The sequence below is a fragment of the Pavona decussata genome, unplaced genomic scaffold (genome assembly GCF_977016875.1).
Source record: "Pavona decussata unplaced genomic scaffold, jaPavDecu1.1 SCAFFOLD_303, whole genome shotgun sequence".
Taxonomy (NCBI): Eukaryota; Metazoa; Cnidaria; class Anthozoa; order Scleractinia; family Agariciidae; genus Pavona; species Pavona decussata.
The window spans coordinates 764,085-786,131 of record NW_028145699.1 but is presented as its reverse complement, the minus strand read 5'-3'; the positions used below and the strand labels follow the sequence as shown (position 1 = coordinate 786,131).

The following is a 22,047-nucleotide window of genomic DNA, read 5'->3' as shown; positions in this document are numbered from 1 at the left end:
GAGCTACAAAGCAGCTGAGGAAAGACGTGAGGAAAAACGTAGGTCAGGAAAGGATACCCCCTAACGATTTTTCATCTCTTGAAATGTATAAATGGAAGATCGACAGTGATGTGACTGCCAGAAATGGTTAATTCTAGAAACAGGATTGCGCAGGCTGTATTTCTTCAATTTAAGTTGTCATCTCGTTCAAATGGACAACACTGGCTTTACTTAGTCTAGACGACTGAGGAAAGTTTTTCAATTTTCGTCTATTCAGCTGAATTCAAACGAATGTTGAACTGAAACGTTCAGAATGGAACGCAAGGGAAGTGCGGAGTAGCCGAGACGTCCTTCAAGCCGTTTCCAAAAAGACCTTTTCCAGTTTATAAAAAAAATTATTTTCCTCTGAGTCAAAAATTTTCAGTTGACAAAATTGAAATTTTGATTTTGGTTTGAGAAGAAGGCCGCAACCGAATAAAATCATGTAGCAAGTCAAATTTTGGTCTGGAAAGTAAATGAATACTCACAAAAGCTCAATGGCTAAGGAGATCTAGTTGGCTCTGAGTATGCCTCAACTTCGGTACAAGTCGACCACAACTGTTCTTAAGAATTGGTTCATGCTTAGTCTGCGTGTATCATGTAATGGATGCACTCGAGAAGTTTGGAGAGCACTAAGAAACATGAGAGCAACCGTAGTTTCTTGAGCCGGATGCCAAAACTTCGCAAGCGCATCCGTAACTCGATATGTGATGGAAATTATGTGATGGACAACAACAACAACAAAACCAAAGAAACCCAACTTTTTTGAAATTCTAAACAATCTTTATTTTCTCTCAGCTTTAAACAAGCCTGATCCCCACTGTTTTAAGCCCCTAATTAACCCTTGTTGTTTTTCAGGCTGTCACCTTCAGCTTGTTGCAAGTTCCATCCCTCACTGCACCAAGATGTACCCCATGGTCTTGATGTTTTTGTCCCCATTATCTGCTCCGTGTGAAGCTTTGTTGCCACACGTGTTGGAGTCGTCGTGTTTTCCTCCTGTACCAAACCCGATTCTCGAGTCACAGGTGTCGCAGTTGTCTTCCTGGTTACCAAGGATACCGATTCTGGCTTTGGAATAGGGAATGTCACCACTAAGAACGTTGAACCCTTCCTTGCTACACTTGGGCTGCAAGGAGGCTTGTGCACCAATCAGACTCTTCCACGTGTCACGACCCAGTGAAGTGATACGATGCTGGCCGTCAGCGATCAGTGAGTGGAGGGAGCTGGCCTGCTTGTTGATGACAATATAGTTGATCTGCTCACCAATCTTCATACCGAGGCAGATCTTGGAGAAGGATGTGCTCCAGTAGGTCGGCAACTTCGTTTCTTCTTGGTCAAACCCACTCTCCCCTCCTGCAAGGTTGAAGGAAGCCTTATTGCTCCAAAGGCTTGCGTCGTAATGGAAGGATGGCTGAAATTAAAGGTAGATTAAAAATGACACCAAATCGGGGAATAACCGAGATTGAACTAAGTGACAAAGGGGTACCTTTTTTCCATCAATCTTCATAGCCGGCGTCCACCCTCCATCTCCACATCCAAAGTTTCCCATGTGACAGTAAACAGGAATCTCTTGTGAATCAATCAGCAGCTTGTACACTTTACTCTGCAGCGACCTGAAAAATAAAGAAATTAACGCAAAAGGATGTATTCAATTGAGATTCAAATCCGAACTGTGTCTCTTTTACAAACGTTTACTCCTTGGTTGCTTGAAATAATTTCTACCACTTTGTTAATCAGCATTGTAAAAGGTTATTCAAAAAGTTCGTGACTTGCTTGTAGTCCCACTTTCCTCCTTATGACACCTGTTAAATGTAACTGCTTCGAATCCGTAATTAGAACCGTAAGCTTGCCTTCTAAGACTGCTTTTTTTCACACGACAAAACGGCCAGTAAATATCGTCAGGTGCAAGACATAAGATTTTTTAACTAACTGACCACCAAAAAGAAAGATCGCTTAATAATCTGACCTGAATTCGAATCCAACTAAGAGCTTTTTCCAACTGGCATTTTTGCTTCAGTACATTTCGTTATTGCCCCAAAAGAAGTTTCCCCTCTTTTTGCCAAAAGCAACATGCTTGTACGCGTTTACCCGCGCTTGGGTCTAATTACGTGAATCAACGTCGAGGTCTGGTTGGAACCGGTTCAATCTGCTATTTACACCAATTTATGTCCTTGAACTTACGTGCTTTGTATGGTTTAATCTGACGTTCAATATTAAACTTTTCGTTTACAGACTGCCACAAAATGGAAAGGAGAAGAATTTCTAACATTGAAAACAAGACAACAATTGACACTAAAACTGTGTATAAAAAATTGTTGTCTTTCGTCTACGTCACTTCACAGAGTTTAATGCCTGAAAAATTATCCCAAATTCGAGCACACATAAAAAACCCACCGTTGTGTGGATATGAATTTTCGGTATTGTTTCGTAACTGACTATAAAGCGATCTAGATTTGTTGTACAATATGAAAACCGGACGTTTCTGAAAATCGAGGTGTGATCCGTCATGGCCTTAAACGACATGATGTGTTGGCAAGAGACCTAGTTATAAGAAATCTTAAAACCAGCGATTAGTGATTGATCAATTAATACGTTTTAAAAAAAAGGGGTTGATAAATAAGGGTCAGACATAAATGTAAAAGCGTAGTACTCCCTTCCAATAACAAGAATTGTCAATTGTGTCAACTTACGGATCTTTCTTGTACAGTTCCTGGCAAGAAGAAGCCTGAACAAAAAGAAACAAAAAAGAAACCTGCAATGAAAACTTGAAAAGCAAAGATTGAAAACACTCAAGCTGCGCGGACAAATAATCAAACCGAGTTCAATATACCTTCGGGGCCTTGCATGGGCAAGTTTCGTTAACCAGTGCAGTAAGGTTTTTTCACAGTCGTTTTCAACGCCTCTATTTCCGCTAAAAGCAAACGGTGGAGAGATTAAAGAATATTAAAGGGGTATTCAAAGCATTAGATTGTCTACATGCGGTAATAGATACCTTATTAGATTCTAGTACAAGTATACAAATATACGAGTCTCAAATGCAGCTAAGTCAATATTTGTCTTATAAACCAGTTTGAAGTCTGAATTCAATTTGACACACACATGATTTGAAGCAATAGGCCATTTCCGAGTTGCTGTGAACCTCATTATGAAAGCGAGGCTAAGTGCAAATCTTTCCATATGAAAATTAGTTTTGTTTGCATATGAACGAAAACTAATTTTTATAATAAAAACTTTGCACTTGGCCTCGCTTTGACAACGAGGTTCAAAGCAACTCGGAAATAGCCTATTAATTGTTAATTTTTTCCCTACCCATAGCGAGAGAACGTATCATAAGAACGGTTTCACGTGCCATGATAATTATTTTCAATCAACATTAGCTTGCGCCTGAATACCAAAGATAAATTACCTTCCTGTTGTGTCCATTTCTCCTCCAAGGCCGCAATTTTAGCCTTGTTGTCTAAGAGAATAAAACAGACAGCCTGAAGACCAAACTCAAACGTGTGATCTATTTGAAATACTCACCACAAGAAGAGAACATGACGTGAAAACAGAGAAAGTTTTCAATGCTCCACGATTGTCAGTCTAAATATAATTTAAGCATCCGAAAGACGCTCTTAAGGGAAACAGTCAAAACAATTGTACTTGTTCATGAGCCCCGCTTCTCCACAAAGAGGATGCCTTTTGAGTATTCTTCTTTGTAACCCACACACCGCGCCGTTTACATTTACATGGTGTTTTTGTTGCATATCCCACGTTCTAACAGGAGTGACAATTGAGAAAAGGATTTCAACATCTCTGCTCTATTCTAATCGCCATACAACTCCTTTACACGCACAATATCCACGTCAGTTGTAGTCTTTACAATGCAATCTTAACTTTTGTTTATCGACAGCAAATTTCTATTCGATATGAGCCTGACGCTTCGCAACAACCGTGGTTTTCTTCAATTTCAAATAATAAAAATGAGGGTGTCACTTACCCTTGCAACGGCATTTCTGTTTTTTGCCCGCTTCAACAGAAAGCGCGCTTATAATCAGAATAGTCAGGAAAACAAACGCAGTCTTCATATTAAATGGTGAAAATACAGTCCCTGGACAGAAAACAAATCAGATCAAATATTAGAATTCAGATTTGTATCAACCCTAACAACCCTCACCTCTGAGCCCTTTTTAACATTACTTCTTCAGTCAGTCAGTCAGTCAGTCAGTGAGTCAGTCAGTCAGTCAGTCAGTCAGTCAGTCAGTCAGTCAGTCAGTCAGTCATTCAGTCAGGGATATTTTTGCCCGGTTTAAAACTATTCAGGGAATGCCGGTACTTCGCAAGTGCTTTTGGTATCCAAAAAGAAAATTCAGAGTAACCATACAGAGATAATAAAGCTTCATTTGGAAAAGAAAAAACGCAATACATTGCTTTGTATTTTACTGCTTTTTAGAATAATTGTTGCTTAATTATCTCTACAAAGATTCGTGGCTACCCCTAATTTTCTTTTTGGACTTCATTGCACTTGCTAAGATCCACCTTTCCCACATAGTCATAAGCCGCGCAAAAATACTTCCTTATTACAAGGCACCGCCCTTAATTATAAGTGCGTCACGTGCCACTAGATATTCCGACGTTTGAATCGTCGACTTGAGTTACACCCAAAATAATGCGAGTCCTATTTTGTCGCTTGGCGTAAGCAAGGTTAAATGCAGTACTCCAATTCTTGTTAATGGTATTAACACCGTATGAACTAGATAATTAGACGAAGATGCTGATCACAGAAACCTTAGACATGAGGTACAATGTAACATTGTTAATCTAGCAGATCACTATTTTAGATCTTACCTTAATTTCTCTGAGTTGTGTACGGCAAGTGAACCGATCCTCAAATGATCAAATCTCACAAACATTTTGTAATTGATTATTTTCCAATTTTAGTAACAAAAAAAAATATGCTGAGACAAACTTAAGCTATGGTACACATAAGGAACGGCCCTAATTAAAAATCTTTAATAATTGTAGTGGGTAATTAAAGTAAAACTTTTCTTAATTTGGCTTATATATTTTCTGAAAACCTTTACGCGTGGACAGAATGAAAAAAATGACATCTTTTTTTAAAGGATGAAATCATTTTAATAAGAGAACATTTGGCTGAAATAGATTTAATCCTCGTCTATTCAACAAAGTACTTTCAAAACTTTCAATCAGCAAGTCACAAAATTACCTTACAAACTCAATTGAGCTGTCGTTATACTCTAAAAGTCTCCCTTCCACAAGTACAAGCAAAGCAGACAAAATATTCATTAAAACTTTGCTGTCTCCTGTTAAAAAACCGGTATCAGTGTTTTTGAAGCTGTAATTAAGTTTATGCACAAAACAGGAGATCAATGTTGCTTAGCGCCCTTAAAATCCTAAATATACTTCCCATCTTTTATCGTAATTGAGCAAAACTGAAAAAAATAAACCGTTTGAAGACATAAAATTGAAAACTGAGCTAGCTTGTAATGGTAAGAGGGAAAAGAATCCACTTACTTAACACGGTGATTTTTGTGGACAAACAAAGTAGAGTATTAGAAATGAAATGAGTTCTCCGCGTAAACAAGCGTAAACGAACAAGGAATATAGTTTTAAGGTTGGGCACAAAATTTTTGTCATGCATTTGGACTGCAAACAAGGGGTTGAATGCTGGGAGTGCCAGTTGCTCGGTTTTCCAGCATGCCCTAAGAAGACGTAAGAGCTCTCTGGTGTTAGCTATTTTTTGCGCTTTGTAGAACTGTAGGATAAAGGGCTTGTTGAGAAGCTGTTTTGTTAATTTAGGACCTTAAAAGTGATATCTTTGTACATTCAGAAACACAGGTTGGTCTGTTTGTACTCTCCAGCAAAAATCTTAAGTCGCAGAGGAACATTTCAAGGAACAGATCACTTTTTTTCCCAAAATTTTAAAAAGGAACTGCTTTCAGCCTTTCTGAAGATACTAGCTGGCCTCCTTTCGCTCTCTTAACGACATATTTCTTCACTTAAAAAACAAAGAGATTTATTTTCCATGTCACTTATTTTTAAACAAGCTTCAAGTAATAAAGCCCAAAAGAAAGCTTTAGTATTTCTTCAGAATTTAATACCTCGCGATCAGACATTGACCGAAATGAACCGTTTGGTGATGGGTAACTTAAACCGTCTTTACAAAACGTCGCTCCCAAATGACGATAGTAGAGTTATCTCCTATTCTGCAGTTTAGAGGGGATTCATGCCTTATTAGAGATATCCCATATCCCTACAGCATAGAGGAGTGTTATCCATTATCCCTACAGTCAAGAGGAGAGTTATCTCTTAACCCTAAAGTTTATTTCAATATACAGTTTAGAGGAGTGGTCCCTTATCACTAGAACACCTCAAATATTAAGGTTGTAAATATCCTTAAAACTACTGCGTATTTTTTGCAAATTGGGTTATCTACTCTTCTTAAAATAATTTCTCTTGTCATCCTTTATCCGCCAAATTATTTTGCATGTCAAAACCCATGCAGTTTTTTAACTCTTAAACAGGGTTCCCCCTTTTTTTGATTACGGAATCGGATTATCGGGTTGATCGGCAGAGCTTTAATTTGTAAACATGGAGGCAAGGTGTTGATCCGATGAACAGGCTTTCAACAAATTGATTGCGGCTTGTACGAAACTTTGACTTTTTCAAAACAACGCATGAATGAACAACAATATCTCAGACACCCATAAATCCTAACAACTAAATCAGCGCGATGCTTCATTGCCAGAAATTGGGGACAAGATGGCGGCCGCGCGTGCGCACCTCGGTCCTAATGGCGGCCAAATCGTGTAAGAAAATGTATGGAGAGATAAGAACTTTCTCAAAAAAAGCCAATACGAGCTCACGGGTCTTCAGTGCGCGACTTGAATTATGATTAGTACAGTAAGAGCTACGTATTTCATTGTAAAACGGCTGAATACACATAGGTTCACTTACTTCCCGAGATGATCACTTTCATCGTTCATTTTACACACCATTTCCCCATACATTGTATTAAAATCCTGCTGAAGTCATGCCAAACACTCGTCCATTTCAGTCTGAACCCTTCGATGGAGTGAATTTGCGCGACTCGATATAAATTCATCAATGTCTAGTGCATTTAAATCCACTGAAAAAAGCACGAATATGTCCCTGCAAAATGCTTCCAAAGTCTCTCATTTTCCCATCTCTATTCTAGTGAACGGACGCCATTTTCAAATGCCTCAGTTCGGTCGAAGAAGGGAAGGAAAGACTCCAAACTCGGAACTTCTTTCCAGCCGCCATTTTGTTTGTTGCTATAGTCCAGCGATGTTTGACGGGATAGAATTAGGTTCCAGACCCCCAATTTATAAACCAGGCTTGGTTCTTTAGCAAGTAAATACGCGGGAAAAACGAACACAAATTTTAAGAGTGTGCCGCCGGCATCAAAACAAAGTAACAATGTCTGAGATTCTTGACGCTTACAAAAAACAGAAGCGAGAATGGGCACTTAAAGTAAATTCAGAAGGTAAATAGGTCGAGTGAGCTCAGACTGCTTAAAATATGGTATGGAACACGTTTCGCTCGTGAGGTTTGCTTACGGCCGCCATTTTGAAAACGAGATACCGCTGTTAATTAATCGCGGGCGTGAAATGTCCCCGATTTCTGGTAATGTGCTGTGGACGGTCGTAAGGAAAGTTGACAGCATAAGTTACGCCGAAATAATGTGTCCCCTTTTATCGCTTAACTTGGCGTTAGCAAAGATAAATGCGACACTGTAATTTTCTTTAATGGTATTAACACTGTATGAACTAGATGTACGAACATGATGGTTGTAGAAACCTTCGACACGGGCTCGAGGTACAAAGCAAAATTATTAATCTGTGTTAGATATTTACCTTAATTTCTCTGAGTTGTGTACGGCAAGGGAGCCAATCCTCAAATGATCAAATCTCACAAACATTTTGTAATTGATTATTTTCAAATTTCAATAACAATATTTTTGCTGAGACAAGTTAAAGCCAGGGACAAATAAGTAACAGTGCTAATTAAAAGCTACAATAATTGTAGTGGCCTGGGTAATTAAAGTAGAACTTTTCTTAATCTGGCTTAGATGTACGTTTCCTTAAAACTTTTCCGTGTGGGCAGAAAGAAGAAGACATTCATTTAAAGAAGAATCGTTCTAATAAAAGAAAATTAGGCTGAAACAGATTTAATCCTCGTCTATTCAATAAAGTACTTTCAAACCCTACAGACTGCAAATCGCACAAGTTCCTTATAAATAGGCCATTTACGCCATTTAGCTGAAATAACCCATTTGGGCCATTTATCTTAAGTCGCAGAAAATGTCAAGCTAGAACAGTTCACTTTTTTTCCAAATTCACGAAATGCTATTGCCTTTCTTTCGCTTTCTTAACGACATTCTTGTTCTCTTCAAAATCAAAAGGGATTAATTTCCCATGTCACTTAGTTTTTTAAAACACATTCAGGTAATAAAATACCGAAGAAAACATTAGTATTTCTTCAGAATTTAATCCGACTTTTTGAGGCGATCAATGTATTGCAAACAGATATTGACCGAAGTGAACTGTTTGGTGATGGGTAAATCCGTCTTTCAAAAAACATCGCTTTCAGTGATTTCCCTCGAGAGTAGATTTATCCCCCATTTGTACAGTTTAGAGGAGAGTTACCCCTTTTCCTACAATATTGGAGGTGAGTTATCCCTTAAAATATTTTTGTAAGTTTTTAGTTAGGGAAATTGTTGTTATACAGGGCTAACCTCACGATTTTCCTATTTAGGATGTTTTTGTACTTGTGTTGAAGCCTCCTGAATAAATGTTATGTTTGTTTGTTTGTTAAGTTTAGAGGAGTATTATCTGTTACTTCTACGGTTTGAGGGAGAGCTACTTATCCCTTATTCCTACAGTTTAGAGAAGGGGTTTCCGGCTCTTATAATCTTACAGTGTAGAGAACTGTTATGCCTCATTCCTAAATTTAAGAAGAGGGTTATTATTTATCTATTATAACGTCGTTCACAGTGATTTGCCCCGTGTCCAATAATTTTCTTAGTGTTAAAGCCGACATGATGGCTATTTTGGCAAACATTGCTCAGTTTGCAATTTAAGTGGGTTTAATTGAATGTTAATTTCAAACAAAAACAAGCGATAACAATGTTGACTGATTTTTCGATGACTCCATGTCATCTTTTTCAAAGTTGTGTAAGCCCGATTATGTGAGTAGTTATAGAGGGAAAAGTGTTCGAAAATTTATTTGCATGTGTTATTATAATTGAATGTCTGTATAGTTTTTGTGTTCTCTTACCCGCATATCCGTTTTGAGACATTTATATTTGTCTATAACAAACCGATTGCATTGTGTCCTCGCTATTCTGGATCAGTTCCACGCGATCGGCATATTTGGCAAAAACATAGACCAGTGATTTGTTTAAAAACACCGCACAACTAAATTTTCAAAAATAATTAGTACTTGTGGACAGCTGTTTTTATGCGCCGATTTATTGTTTGGTTTTGTACATTGTATGCACTTTAATTAGCGACAATAACCGTCGATCATTCAACCTGTTTGTTCTGAAGTTGTTGACGGACGTTCTCAGAGCAAGTACAAAGTTCTGAGACTTCTCCCAGCAATTTAGATTGCATCAGTATAATAAATATCGAAAGTGTCAGAAATGTTTAAAAAATAATAACCTGGACGTTTCGGGTATATAACCCTTCTTCTGTGTGGAAGAAAACCGCTATAATACGCGATTTAAATGGAGGCGCCGCGTGCGCGTGCAACTGGTAGCGCGCGTGCGTAAAGTAATAGTTCAAATAAAGCTAAAATTCATGTTGAGACTATTCGGCTGAACAGTTCCCAGTTGGAAAATTATAGTCATTTCACGCTGCTTAGGTTGGATGTTTGTAATACAATTCGTTATTCAGTAACGAGAGCCTAAAAACTATAGCAACTACAATAAGCTATTGATCAGTTCTCTCCTAACATAACTCAGAGAACATTCTATCAGATTTACCTTGTTTCTTTTAAGCAAACTACGGAGAATTTAAAAAAGACTTTTAGGGAAACAATTTTTGCTAAAATTGTTCATTGGTATTTTTTTTAAAAATCGCTTAATAATCACTGGTAATTTTATTTTGGTAGAAAACTGGCAGTTCACCTATACAGATTAGCATTTAATTCTCCTGAAACGGGGAGACATTTTAATGACAGAAAATTCTTAAAGGCTCGTGTATTTGCGATACTGTTATGCTCTGATCTAAAAGGCGGCATATCTATTCAGCAGACTATTAATGCCCTGTTCTTACGGAAAAGCGCGCAAATCTTAACCAGCTCTAGACTTTTGTTTCACTATTGTTTAGAGATAAATCGAGAGCTAGTTGTAGCACTCACCTTCAGTCAGCACCTTGGAACTCCTAAACACAAACTGATATAAGGCAGTAAAGTGCGACGAACGAAATAGCATAAGCACTGGGCGGGGAGAACGCTATTAATCACTCAAGTTTGTCATTTTACTGATCCGTTTCCAAGAAGTTGAAGTCAACACTCTCCCTTTTTGAAATAGTTGTCGTGATGCTTTACAAACATTGTGTGGTTGTTATTTTACTGATCCCGAGTTTCCAAGAACTTGCAGTCAACACCCGCCCTTTTTGAAATAATTGTCGCGATGCTTTACAAACATTGTGTGGTTGTCATTTTACTGATCCCGAGTTTCCAAGAAGTTGCAGTCAACACTTGCCCTTTTTGAAATAATTGTCGCGATGCTTTACAAACATTATGTGGTTGTTATTTTACTGATCCGTTTCCAAGAAGTTGCAGTCCACACTCGCCCTTTTTTGAAATAATTATCGTGACGCTTTGAAATTATCTGTTAATTTTAAGTGAAATAATGAATTGGATATACGGACACATTTTCCTTGCCGGATTTCACAAACTGATTTAGAGTTCCCATAGCCTTTCTCAAATGTCCATTGAAGGAGGGCTGTGTGTGCCTGTTTGCTTCAGTTTACAAAAGAATTCTATGAAACTCCACCTTTTTCTCTATACAGTAACACAAATTTAGCTAGTAGCAATGGTTCCATTCTATTCGCTATTAAATAAAAGCAAACGAAGACTCTTGACATTAAAATTGCTTCGGCGGAAACTTACAAACATTGGGTGGTTGCCTAAGTAACAAAGCGACGTTTCCAGAAATGCCTTTCAATACTACTTGACGGTGTGTTCCTTTACTTTAATGTAACCGGTCATTTCTTCTCCTTCTATAATTCTTTCGAAAAATCTGGCAATTGAATCAAACAACAGGCGGTCATATCACGCTGTCTCTAAGCCAGCAAAGGAAGATTCAGGAATATTTTTAATTTTTAGGGGTCCATGCAAATGACAAATAACAATTCACACTGTTGACAGCAAAAAACATGCTTTATAGTAATGTTTTACTGTGTTTCACCGATACTCTACGAATATTGTTGTTATTTTACATAGTATTGGTCAATTACAGACAAATGAACAACTATCTATTTATAACGTTTTCTGCTTCACTCTGCTTTTAACTCATTGGGGTTAAATTTCAACCAAGTCAAAATATGTCAAATGCAACTAGTGAAACGCATTCTTATTTGAGAGTACAGTCTCTCGTTTGAAATATCAACTGACAAGGGACAACTAAATTTAGACATTTCAATAGCGGCGTTTACACTGAAACGTTTCGAAATACAAGAAAACATATTAGCCTTATCGGTTTTAAAGGAGGACCTGACGGTTTCTATTACGCCACAAGGTACTTGGTATTTACATGCGTGTTGTGGATTTATAAAGCCACTCCTTTCATTAAACCAAACTTGTTATGATGCCGCAAGTATAACTCTTTTAATAATCGCTTTATTTTATTCTTTTCTTCAATTATAATCCACCTTAATAACAAGAAAGAGTAGTCCGCTTTCCCATCACTGAATATATTTACCCTGTAGAACAATGAATCTTAATTGAGATAACACGTAGATTTAACTTGTAGCTCAGGTGGGGCCGTTACCTCCAATACCGCATTTTCATCAGCGTTTTAAACCAAATAACCTAGCAAAAAAGCATTATTTCTCTCTTGCATGTCATCTCCTAGAACATAAAATACCCCTGGCCCGAATTTTAAACAAAATGCACCGTTTGTGAGTTTCTTTCGCCCCCTGGAGCGCTAGTATTTATTTACTCATTCTCGTAGACAGTGAGGACTAACTTAAAACCGCGCGCGATTGATTTAGCGACTACCCTGGCATACTGAGACTACGTTTTCAGTGTTCAATGTAGTTGGAGTCAACTTATTTACCAGAAAGGTATGCTTTGAGTTGCTGCTTCGCTTAAAGCTTACCACGGTATTCGCCCACGCAAAGCAGACTGTCTGGAATAATCAAGAAAAAACTTTAATTCTTCTTGTAGTGTCGCCAAGAAAATAAAACATCGCTACTAAAAGTTTCCTCTTTGCGATTTGTTTTCTTCGCTAGACTCACGTAGACCAATGAGAAATATAAAAATGGGTCTGTTTTCAAATAGTGAAATATCTGATGTGAATGAAATGGTTGTCAGGAGCGGTTAACAAAGTTCCACATTTTTCGAGACTGAACGAGTCCTTCGAGCGTCAAAGTTTTCTGTAGTCACCATCTTTAGAGCTTAAGACTTACTCTGACAACCTTCACATATTGAAAGAATACTGGTATTTTTCATGCAGCACATAAGTTGCGCTTATTTTGTATTTATTGTGTTTTCAATTTGAGCTTTCTAGGTAAGCCAAATGGTTCCTTGAAGTCTCCTCGCTATATCTTTAAGACTACTTTTGTCTTGGATTATTGTGTTTTCAGACGGCAACTGATAAATAAAGAAAAGTCGAACGAAAATGATTCCGAGGCGGCTTCGCGAAAGAATCGAGCTACCAACGACAAATAAAATTTGGTAACACTCTTGTTCTTTGAAGTTGCGTAGTCCTGAATTTGCCAGACTACTATACTCTGCTCTTTGAAGAGCACTGATCAAGGTTAAGATTATTGGTCTGGTTATTACTGAAGATAGATCGAGAGAGCCTTCTAGTCTAATTGTGAAATTCACCTTCAATTCCTTTAGCTTCAAGTTAACCTGCAACACAAACTGATAATCCGCTAGAGCGAAGTGTTAACTTTCTTGATTGTCGAACGACGGAAATCGACATTATAAGAGACACAGAACTTTCAACCACCTCAATGGGGAGGGGCGGGGGATGCTAGCGGATATCATCAGCTCTCAACGTGCGATTGCTACTAGCCACCATCGTACCGCTTTAAAAATATCTGTTAATTATGATTAAACGACACACAGGTTCTACGAATATATTAGGGAACTTGAGCAACAACGACGCCAGCACCAACGGAAACGTCACCTGAGAATATAACTTTATTTCATTTGTGGAGTACTTCGCAATTATTTCAAGCGGTTCAACTTCTGCAGAAACGGCGAACTGCCCAGGAATCAGATTGGTAGGAGTGGCGTTAAAAAATGAGAGAAAATAAAACATTCACCGTCGTGTGCTCACGTTCTCAACAAAACCTTGAATTAAAACGCACGTTCGAGGGATTGTTTTGGCTCATTAAACCTATTGCTTGAAAGTGAATATTTGAAAATTCATACGTAAACTGCGGAAGAAAGAATGAATAAGTGGATGATAATCGAGTTACATTATACAACTTAAGCAGTTCCGAAAACTGTTAGACCTCTCTGAACGCTTCGAAATAAGAGTTGTAAATTAAAGACGTGACTTTATAATTATAAATCCACAACCCTAAGGTGAATACGAAGTACCTCGTTGCGTAAAAGAAAAAAGGCCCTTCTATAAAACAATCAAGGCCAATATTTTTTCTTGCCTTTGGAACGATTCGGTGTAAACGCTGCTGTTTAAACGTTTCAGTGCGTAGGGGGCTAATTGGCTATACTATGTCCCTTGTTTGATATTTCAAATGATAGACTGTACTCTTAAATGAGAATAATTTATATTTCACTAGACGCATTTGACATATTTTGACCTGGATGAAATTTACACTCAATGACTTTTAAAAGCAGACGCAGAAAATTTTGTAAATACATAGTTATTCATTTGTCTGGATTGAGTGTTTCTGTGTAAAATCATAACATTCGTAGATATCGGTGTAACACGGTAAAGCATTACTTTAAAGCAATTTATTTCCTGTCAACTGTGTGAATTGTTATTTGTCATTTGCATGGGCCTCTACAAATGAAAAATCTCTGAATAGGCCTTTAAAACTTTTAACGGGGTGTATGACCACCTGTTGCTTGATTCAATGTAGAGATAACAGAGATATTGTCCAAAGAGGAAAGTAAAATTTATTGTCCTACGCGAACATAATTATGGAGAGGAAGGAAATTTGTTTCCCGACAAAACTAGCATAGCTGGTCTTGAGACTTGCCGGAATCTTCGTAGTCGTAGTCGTACTATAACTGCTTGTCACTAGGCAATCTTATGCCGCTTTCAATATCCTTTAACATGCTTTTATCTCTCCAACATTTGATTTCAGTGGACATAGGGGCGTTGAAAACGACGGTGGAAAACCTTGCCTATGCAAATCCAAGCCACCGCCACCCCCGCAGGTATACTGAGCTCGGGTTGATTATTTGTCTGCGCAGCTTGGCGGAGTACTTTCAATCTTTTCTCAGTCTTCAAGTTTTCATTGCAGGGTATTTTTCTTTCTTTCCGTTCAGGCCTCTTCTTTCCAGGAACTGTACGAGAAAGATCCGTAAGTTAACACAATTGTCAGTTCTTGTTTTTGCAAATAAGTGACAATAAAGGACGTGCTGAGAAAAGTTTAATATTGAGCGTTAGATTAAACCAAAACTAAGGCCTAGTTATTATTTCACTGATCCCGAGTTTCCAAGAAATTGCAGTCAACACTCGCCCTTTTTGAAATAATTATCGTGATGCTTCACAAACATTGTGTGTTTGTCATTTTACTGATCCGTTTCCAAGAAGTTGCAGTCAACACTCGTCTTTTTTGAAATAATTGTCGTGATGCTTTGAAATTATCTGTTAATTTTGAGTGAAATAACGAATTGGGTATACGAACACATTTTCCTTGCCGGATTTAACAAACTGATTTAGAGTTCCCATAGCCTTTCTCAAATGTCCATTGAAGCAGGCCTGTGTGTGCCTGTTTGCTTTACACCAAAATCGTGGGTGATACTAATTTTTTATATTTCCTTCAGTTTACAAAAGAATTCGATGAAACTCCACCTTTTTCTCTATACAGGAAGACAAATCTAGCTAGTAGCAATGCTTCCATTCCATTCACTATCAAATCAAAGCAAACGAAGACTATTCATATTAAAATTGCTTCGGCGGAAACTTACAAACATTGGGTGGTTGCCTAAGTAACAAAGCAACGTTTCCAGAAATGTCTTTCAATACTACTTGACGGTGTGTTCCTTTGCTTTAATGTAACCGGTCATTTCTTCTCCTTCTATAATTCTTTTGTAACATCAATTGAATCAAACAACAGGCGGTCATATCACGCTGTCTCTAAGCCAGCAAAGGACGATTCAGGATTTTTTTTGTTTTTTAGGGGTCCATGCAAATGGCAAATTACAATTCACACTGTTGACAGCAAATAAAATGCTTTATAGTTACTTTATACCGTGCTTCACCGATACTCCACTAATATTGTTGTTAGTTTACATAGTATTGGTCAATTCCAGACAAATGAACAACTATCTATTTACAACGTTTTCTGCTTCACTCTGCTTTTAACTCATTGGGGGTAAATTTCATCCAAGTCAAAATATATCAAATGCATCTAGTGAAACGCATTCTTATTTGAGAGTACAGTCTCTCGTTTGAAATATCAACTGACAAGGGACGTAGTTCAGCCAAAGCCCCCTACTACTAAATTGAGACATTTCAACAGCGCCGTTTACACTGAAACGTTCCAAACGGCAAGGAAAGGTATTGGACTTATCGGTTTTACGGGAGGGCCTAACTGTTCTATTACGCTACAAGGTACTTGGTATTCACCTGAGGGTTGTGGATTTATAAAGTCACTCCTTTCATTTAACCAAAGTCGTTATGACGCAAGTATAACCCTTTTAATGGTCGCTTTATTTTATTATTTTCTTCAATTAAAATCCACCTAAATGACAAGAAAGAGTAGTCTGGTTGCACATCACTGAATATATTTACCCTGTTTTTCGCTCTTTGACGAGTAGGGTTGCAGGGTTCCAATTACCATTGTTCTAAAAGGTTTCGAGGGCCGCCTTTATTTTCGATCATCTCTTCCTGGTTACCCCTAATACAACACACTGACGAAAACTCCTAAGTCTCAGCTTTATTACTGATCACGTTTTACACTGATCAGCAAATGTAAGTTGAGAAAGCATGTATCCTCTTTAACATAAATGGGTATACAACTCTTATCGCGAAGCGTTCTCAGGTACTCTCTGCTAACTCGTTGAATCTTATTGGAGATTAAACACTTATATTTAACTTAGAACTGGTGTGGCCATTAGCTCCAATATCGCAAATTTTCAACGACCTTTTAAACCAAATAACCCTGCAAACAATAGCATTTCTCTCTTGCATGTCATCTCCTTGAACTTAAAATACCCCTTATTCGAATTTTAAACAAAATGCACTTACTTTAGCCCCCTGGAGTGCTAGTATTTATTTACTCATTCTCGTTGACAGGGAGGGCTAACTTAAAACGACGCGCGATTGATTTAGCGACTACCCTGGCATACTGCGACTAACTTTTCAGCGTTCAATGTAGTTGAGGTCAACTTATTTACGAGAAAGGTATGCTTTGAGTCGCTGCTTCACTTAAAGCTTACCACGGTATTTGCCCACGTAAAGCAGTCTTGAATAATCAATAAAAATTTTAATTCTTCTCGTAGGGTCGCCAAGAAAATGAAACAACGCTACTAAAAGTTTCCTCTTTGTCATTTGTTTCTTCGTGAGATTCACGAAGACCAGGTCTCTTTTTAAATAGTGAAATATCCGTTGTGAATGAAATGGGTGCCAGGAGCGGTTAACAAAATTCGACATTTTTCGAGACTGAACGAGTCTTTCGGGCGTCAAACTTTTCTGTAGTCACCATCTTCACAGCTTAAGACTTAGTTAAAACCTTCATTTATTGAAAGAATACTGATTTGTTCATGCCACACATACGCTGCTCTATTTTGTATTCATTGTATTTTCGATTTGAGTTTTCTATGTAAGCCCGATGGTTTCTTGAGGTCTCCTCGCTATATCTTTAAGACTACTTTTGTCTCAGGTTAATGTGTTTTCAGATGACAAATAAATAAAGAAAAGTCCAACAAAAATCACTCAGCGGCGGCTTCGCGAAAGAATCGAGGTACCAACGAGAAATGAGTGAAATTCGAATAAAATTTGGCGACACTTTTGTTCTTTGAAGTTACGTAACCCTGAATTTGCCAGACTACTATACTCTGCTCTTCGGAAGAGCACTGGTCAAGGTTAAGAATATTGGTCTGGTTATTACTGAAGATAAATCGAGAGAGCCCTCTAGACCTCTGGTTGTGAAATTCACCTTCAGTTCCTTTAGCGTTACATAACCTGCAACACAAACTGATAATCCGCTAGAGCAAAGTGTTGCCTTTGTTGATTGTCGATCAACGGAAGTTAACATAAAAATTAACAAAAAGAGACACAGAGCTTTCAACCATTCAATAGGGGAGGGGTGGGGGATGCGGATATCATCAGTTTTAAAGCTCAATTTACACTAGAGAAATTCAGCACGGCTCGACTTAAAAGTAGCATGGGCCAAAGGCGTTTCATTTGCTTTTTATCCTGGCTCTTTTCTGTTTATCAAAGTAACTGGCACGGGTAAGTTTAGTCACATTTTCGTAGCCCTTGTACGTCTTGACCAGTGACAACAATTTCTTTCATGCGCAAAAAGATTTCGGTCTGAACAATTTCCAACATTTCGACTGTCAGTACCATGCTTGTACCTCGAGGTTGCACCGTGGTGAACGGGGCGAATTCGAGAGCTTAATAAGGAAACGTCAGATACCAAAAGGAAAACGCAAGAAATTAATTAATGATGTTGATGATAGCATTGGCTATCGTTGTCAATCCTCTGAGAGATCGAACCCTTAAGGTCGGACCCAGAACTGATGCCTGGATCGCAATGGCTGGCAATGAGTATTCAGAAAAGCAGTTGTATGAAAACTTCCACTTCCAGACAAATGAAGAACTATCTATTTACAATGCTTTCTGCATCTGCTTTTAACTCATTGGGCGCAAATTTCATCCAAGTCAAAATATGTCAAATGCATCTAGTGAAATGTATTCTTATTTGAGAGTACAGTCTCTCGTTTGAAACATCAAACCGGGGGCGTAGTATAGCATTGAATCAATCCAAAAGAGAAGAAAAAATATTGGCCTTAACGGTTTTATAGAAGGGCCTCTGTTCTATTACGCTACGAGGTACTTCCTATTCACCTTAGGGTTGCGGGCTTATAAAGTCACTCCTTTCATTTTACCAAAATTGATGTTATGACGCAAGTATAACCCTTTTAACAATTGCTTTATTTTCATTCTTTTCCTCAATTAAAATCCAGCTTAAAAACAAGAGAATAGTCTATTTCCTCATCACTGAATATATTTACCCTGTAGAATGCTCTTTGACGAGTAGGGTTGCAAGGTGGCAATTACCATTGCTATAAAAGGATTCTAGGGCCACCTGTGTTATCGATCATCTCTTCCTGGTTACCCCTGATACAACACACGGACGAAAACTCCCTAGTCTTGGCTTTATTACTGATCACGTTTTACACTGATCAGCAAATGTAAGTTTAGAGAACATGTATCCTCTTTAATATAAATGGGTATACAACTCTTATTGCGAAGCGTTCTCAGGTACCCATTGCTAACTCGTTAAATCTCATTGGAGATTAAACACGTAGATTTAACTTGTAGCTGGTGGGGCCGTTAGCTCCAACATCGCAAATTTTTAAGAGCGGCTGCCTGTAAGAATCGAGAACTGCATTTCAGCGACCACTTGGTCGAATTTCTGATATTTCGTCTCAAGATACCCTTGGATTAACTATTTTCGAAAATCATATTCTAAAGTTCCAAGGTATTTTATTTTTTGAGAAAATTGCAAGAGTTTGAAATGCGGCCAAGGTGCGGTCACGAGGCGATGAAAACCGCGAAAATTTAGGTCAAAGGACGAAGCCCCGTTCACAGTGTAAAATAACCCAATGAACTTGAAACTTTACACAAACCTAGACCAACCATCTCGCAAGAGAATTAATACCATAAACATTCCAAACTGGCTGGCTGCTTTCTAAAGCATGCAGATTTGCGTACGCTACTCAAAATGACCTTGAAACTAATGCTTATTTTCATTGAAATAAAAGTGTTTCTGGTATGTCATTTTCTCTAAATTAAATCTCATATCTCGAAAGACGAAGAAAAGAACTTTATTTGTACCAAGTTTTAAGCTCTGATTCAAACTCTTTCCCACTCAAGGAAGATCGAATATGCGTGCGATACTTGCGGCTCGCAATTCACGTTACGAATTATGAGATCAGAACCGATTCACAAACACTTGACATCTGGAGCCCGTGAATGTTTCCAAACATCACATATTGGGCCCTAAAACTAATTAGACGGACTGAAGACAGCCATTCAATGTTTTTCGATCTTTCCTACTCTGCTCTAAAATAATATAGTTATTCCGGTCAATTAGCCTACGAAACATGTGCAACAAATTTGCATACCATTTCGATGTCGCAGGAAAAAGTAGTGCAAATCATACTTTACAGCTCCTTTATCTTCTCAAATGAAGAAGTCGAACAGTAAATGGAGAAAAGCGTGTGACTTTGTTCCTGTCGTGTTGTTTTGAGTGTTCGTGTTTAGCAGCGACGGCTCAAATCAATAAGCCAGTGTGACACTGAACAACTGTAACTCGATATTCCCTTCGGTGATGTGGGTAACGCGGCCAGGCCCTTGTGCGTTCAGGGCGCTTTTAGAAAAGTAGTGCTTGTGGGCCAAGCCACGACTACCCAGGTGATGATGACCTTGACGAGCTTAAGGACTCTTCAAGAGATCGAGAGCCCACCTTTCCAGCCTTTGTTTTTTCCGCGAAAAAAATCGACGTTCAAGTATTAGTGTCAGTTTTTGTTTTCTTTTTTTTACTTACAGTAATGCAGATCCCGGAACGAGGATTTTTTGCGAAAAAAATCTATCCATAACCACCATCCCAATTTCCATCCAAATTTGAGGGTATCAGAGTAGTCTGAGGGTATCAACTTTGAGGGTATCAGAGTAGTGAATTCCCCACCGACCAACGCGACCTCCCCCACCCCCATCCCCTCTGGCGATAAGCGTCAATTGTGGTTATTGTTTACTTTCCCAAACCAGTTTTATCGTTGTTTCTGCCGGTTTCTTTCAATTTTCGAGAAGATAGGAATCTTGCCAGCCTTGGTCTGTCTGGTGATGGCCACGAAAACTAACTTATTGCTAGCGCAAGCGGGTGAGGGCCGTTACTACCTTATTACTAGCACGTGCGGGTAAGGGCCGTATTTCGCCTATTCATTTTCCAATTTCAGATTTCATGCTATTATTTTTTTCACAGAGTTGAAAGAAACTGGCAGGAACAGCGAGAAAACGGCCTAGGAAAGTAAACAATAACCACAATATTATTGACGCTTGTGGCTAGGGGGAAGGGGGGAGGTCGGGTTGGTGGTCGGTGGGGAACTCACTACTATGCTCTCAAATATAAAGATTTCATATTTTTAATTGTGAGGATGGCGGTTATGGATGTTTCTTTCTTTCTTTTTTTTTTCGCGAAAAAATCGACGTTCCAGGGTATGTATAATTGAAGTTAAAAAACGAAATGACACTAATACTTGACATTTTTTCGCGAAAAAAAAAATCAAAGCTGGCAAGATGGGCTCTCGCATCTGTTGTACAGTCTTTTAGCTAGACAAGGTTTTCATCACCAGGGTAGTCGTAGCTTGGCCCACAAGCAGTACGTTTCACTATTTACAGTTCCTAAAAGCGCCCTAGCTTGTACGCGCAGGATTCCATATCGAAATGCCTGGCCAGGATCACGTGCGCGTTACCCACATCATCGAAGGGAATATCGGGTTACAGTTGATCAGTGTCACACTGGCTTATTGAATTGAGCCGTCGCTGCTAAACACAAACACTCAAAACATCACGACAGGAACAAAGTCACACGCTTTTCTCCAGTTTACTGATCGACTACTTCATTTAAGAAGATAAAGGAGCTGTAAAGTATGATTTGCACTACTTTTTCCTGCGACATCGAAATGGTATGCAAATTTGTTGCACATGTTTCGTAGGCTAATTGACCGGAATAACTATATTATTTTAGAGCAGAGTAGGAAAGAAATCTCGGATCGAAACACATTGAATGGCTGTCTTCAGTCCGTCTGATTAGTTTTAGGGCCCAATGTGTGATGTTTGGAAACATTCACGGGCCCCAGATGTCAAGTGTTTGTGAATCGGTTCTGATCTCATAATTCGTGACGTGAATTGCGAGCCGCAAGTATCGCACGCATATTCGATCTTCCTTGAGTGGGAAAGAGTTTGAATCAGAGCTTAAAACTTGGTACAAATAAAGTTCTTTTCTTCGTCTTTCGAGATATGAGATTTAATTTAGAGAAAATGACATACCAGAAACACTTTTATTTTAATGAAAATAGGCATTAGTTTCAAGGCCATTTTGAGTAGCGTACACAAATCTGCATGCTTTAGAAAGCAGCCAGCGAATTTGGCATGTTTGTTGTATTAATTCTCTTGTGAGATGGTTGGTCTAGGTTTGTGTAAAGTTTCAAGTTCATTGGGTTATTTTACACCGTGAACGGGGCTTCGTCCTTTGACCTAAATTTTCGCGGTTTTCATCGGCCCGTGACCGCACCTTGGCCGCATTTCAAACTCTTGCAATTTTCTCAAAAAATAAAATACCTTGGAACTTTAAAATATGATTTTCGAAAATAGTTAATCCAAGGGTATCTTGAGAC

At 38.4% G+C, this 22,047-nt stretch overlaps 2 protein-coding genes across 3 annotated transcripts in view; both read right to left on the bottom strand.

Moving 5' to 3' along the window:
• Positions 1-17,639, bottom strand: part of LOC146454314 (putative skeletal organic matrix protein 5) — an 82,651-nt gene extending 65,012 nt beyond the window's left edge. The window contains exon 1 of one of the 2 annotated variants that reach the window (XM_085095625.1): positions 17,580-17,639. The gene's annotated coding sequence lies outside the window, so the exon portion shown is untranslated. Of the gene's footprint in view, positions 1-13,101; positions 13,120-17,579 lie in introns of those variants that run through there. The other variant, XM_085095629.1, reaches the window with a different exon arrangement.
• Positions 818-2,739, bottom strand: LOC146454315 (putative skeletal organic matrix protein 5). Its single transcript, XM_085095593.1, has 3 exons — positions 2,709-2,739; positions 1,505-1,631; positions 818-1,429 (listed from the first exon to the last, which is right to left on the bottom strand). Exons 2-3 carry the CDS (start codon positions 1,565-1,567, stop codon positions 911-913), a joined length of 582 nt encoding a protein of 193 aa, XP_084951719.1. The 5' UTR covers positions 1,568-1,631; positions 2,709-2,739; the 3' UTR covers positions 818-910.
• Positions 17,640-22,047: the final 4,408 nt, after the last annotated feature.

Excerpts from the sequence above, each read along its gene's own strand:
- LOC146454315 (XM_085095593.1), bottom strand. The coding sequence starts at position 1,567 with ATGGGAAACTTTGGATGTGGAGATGGAGGGTGGACGCCGGCTATGAAG. Across the intron at positions 1,430-1,504 it reads TGAAGATTGATGGAAAAAAG|CCATCCTTCCATTACGACGC; the intron begins GTACCCCTTTGT and ends CTTTAATTTCAG.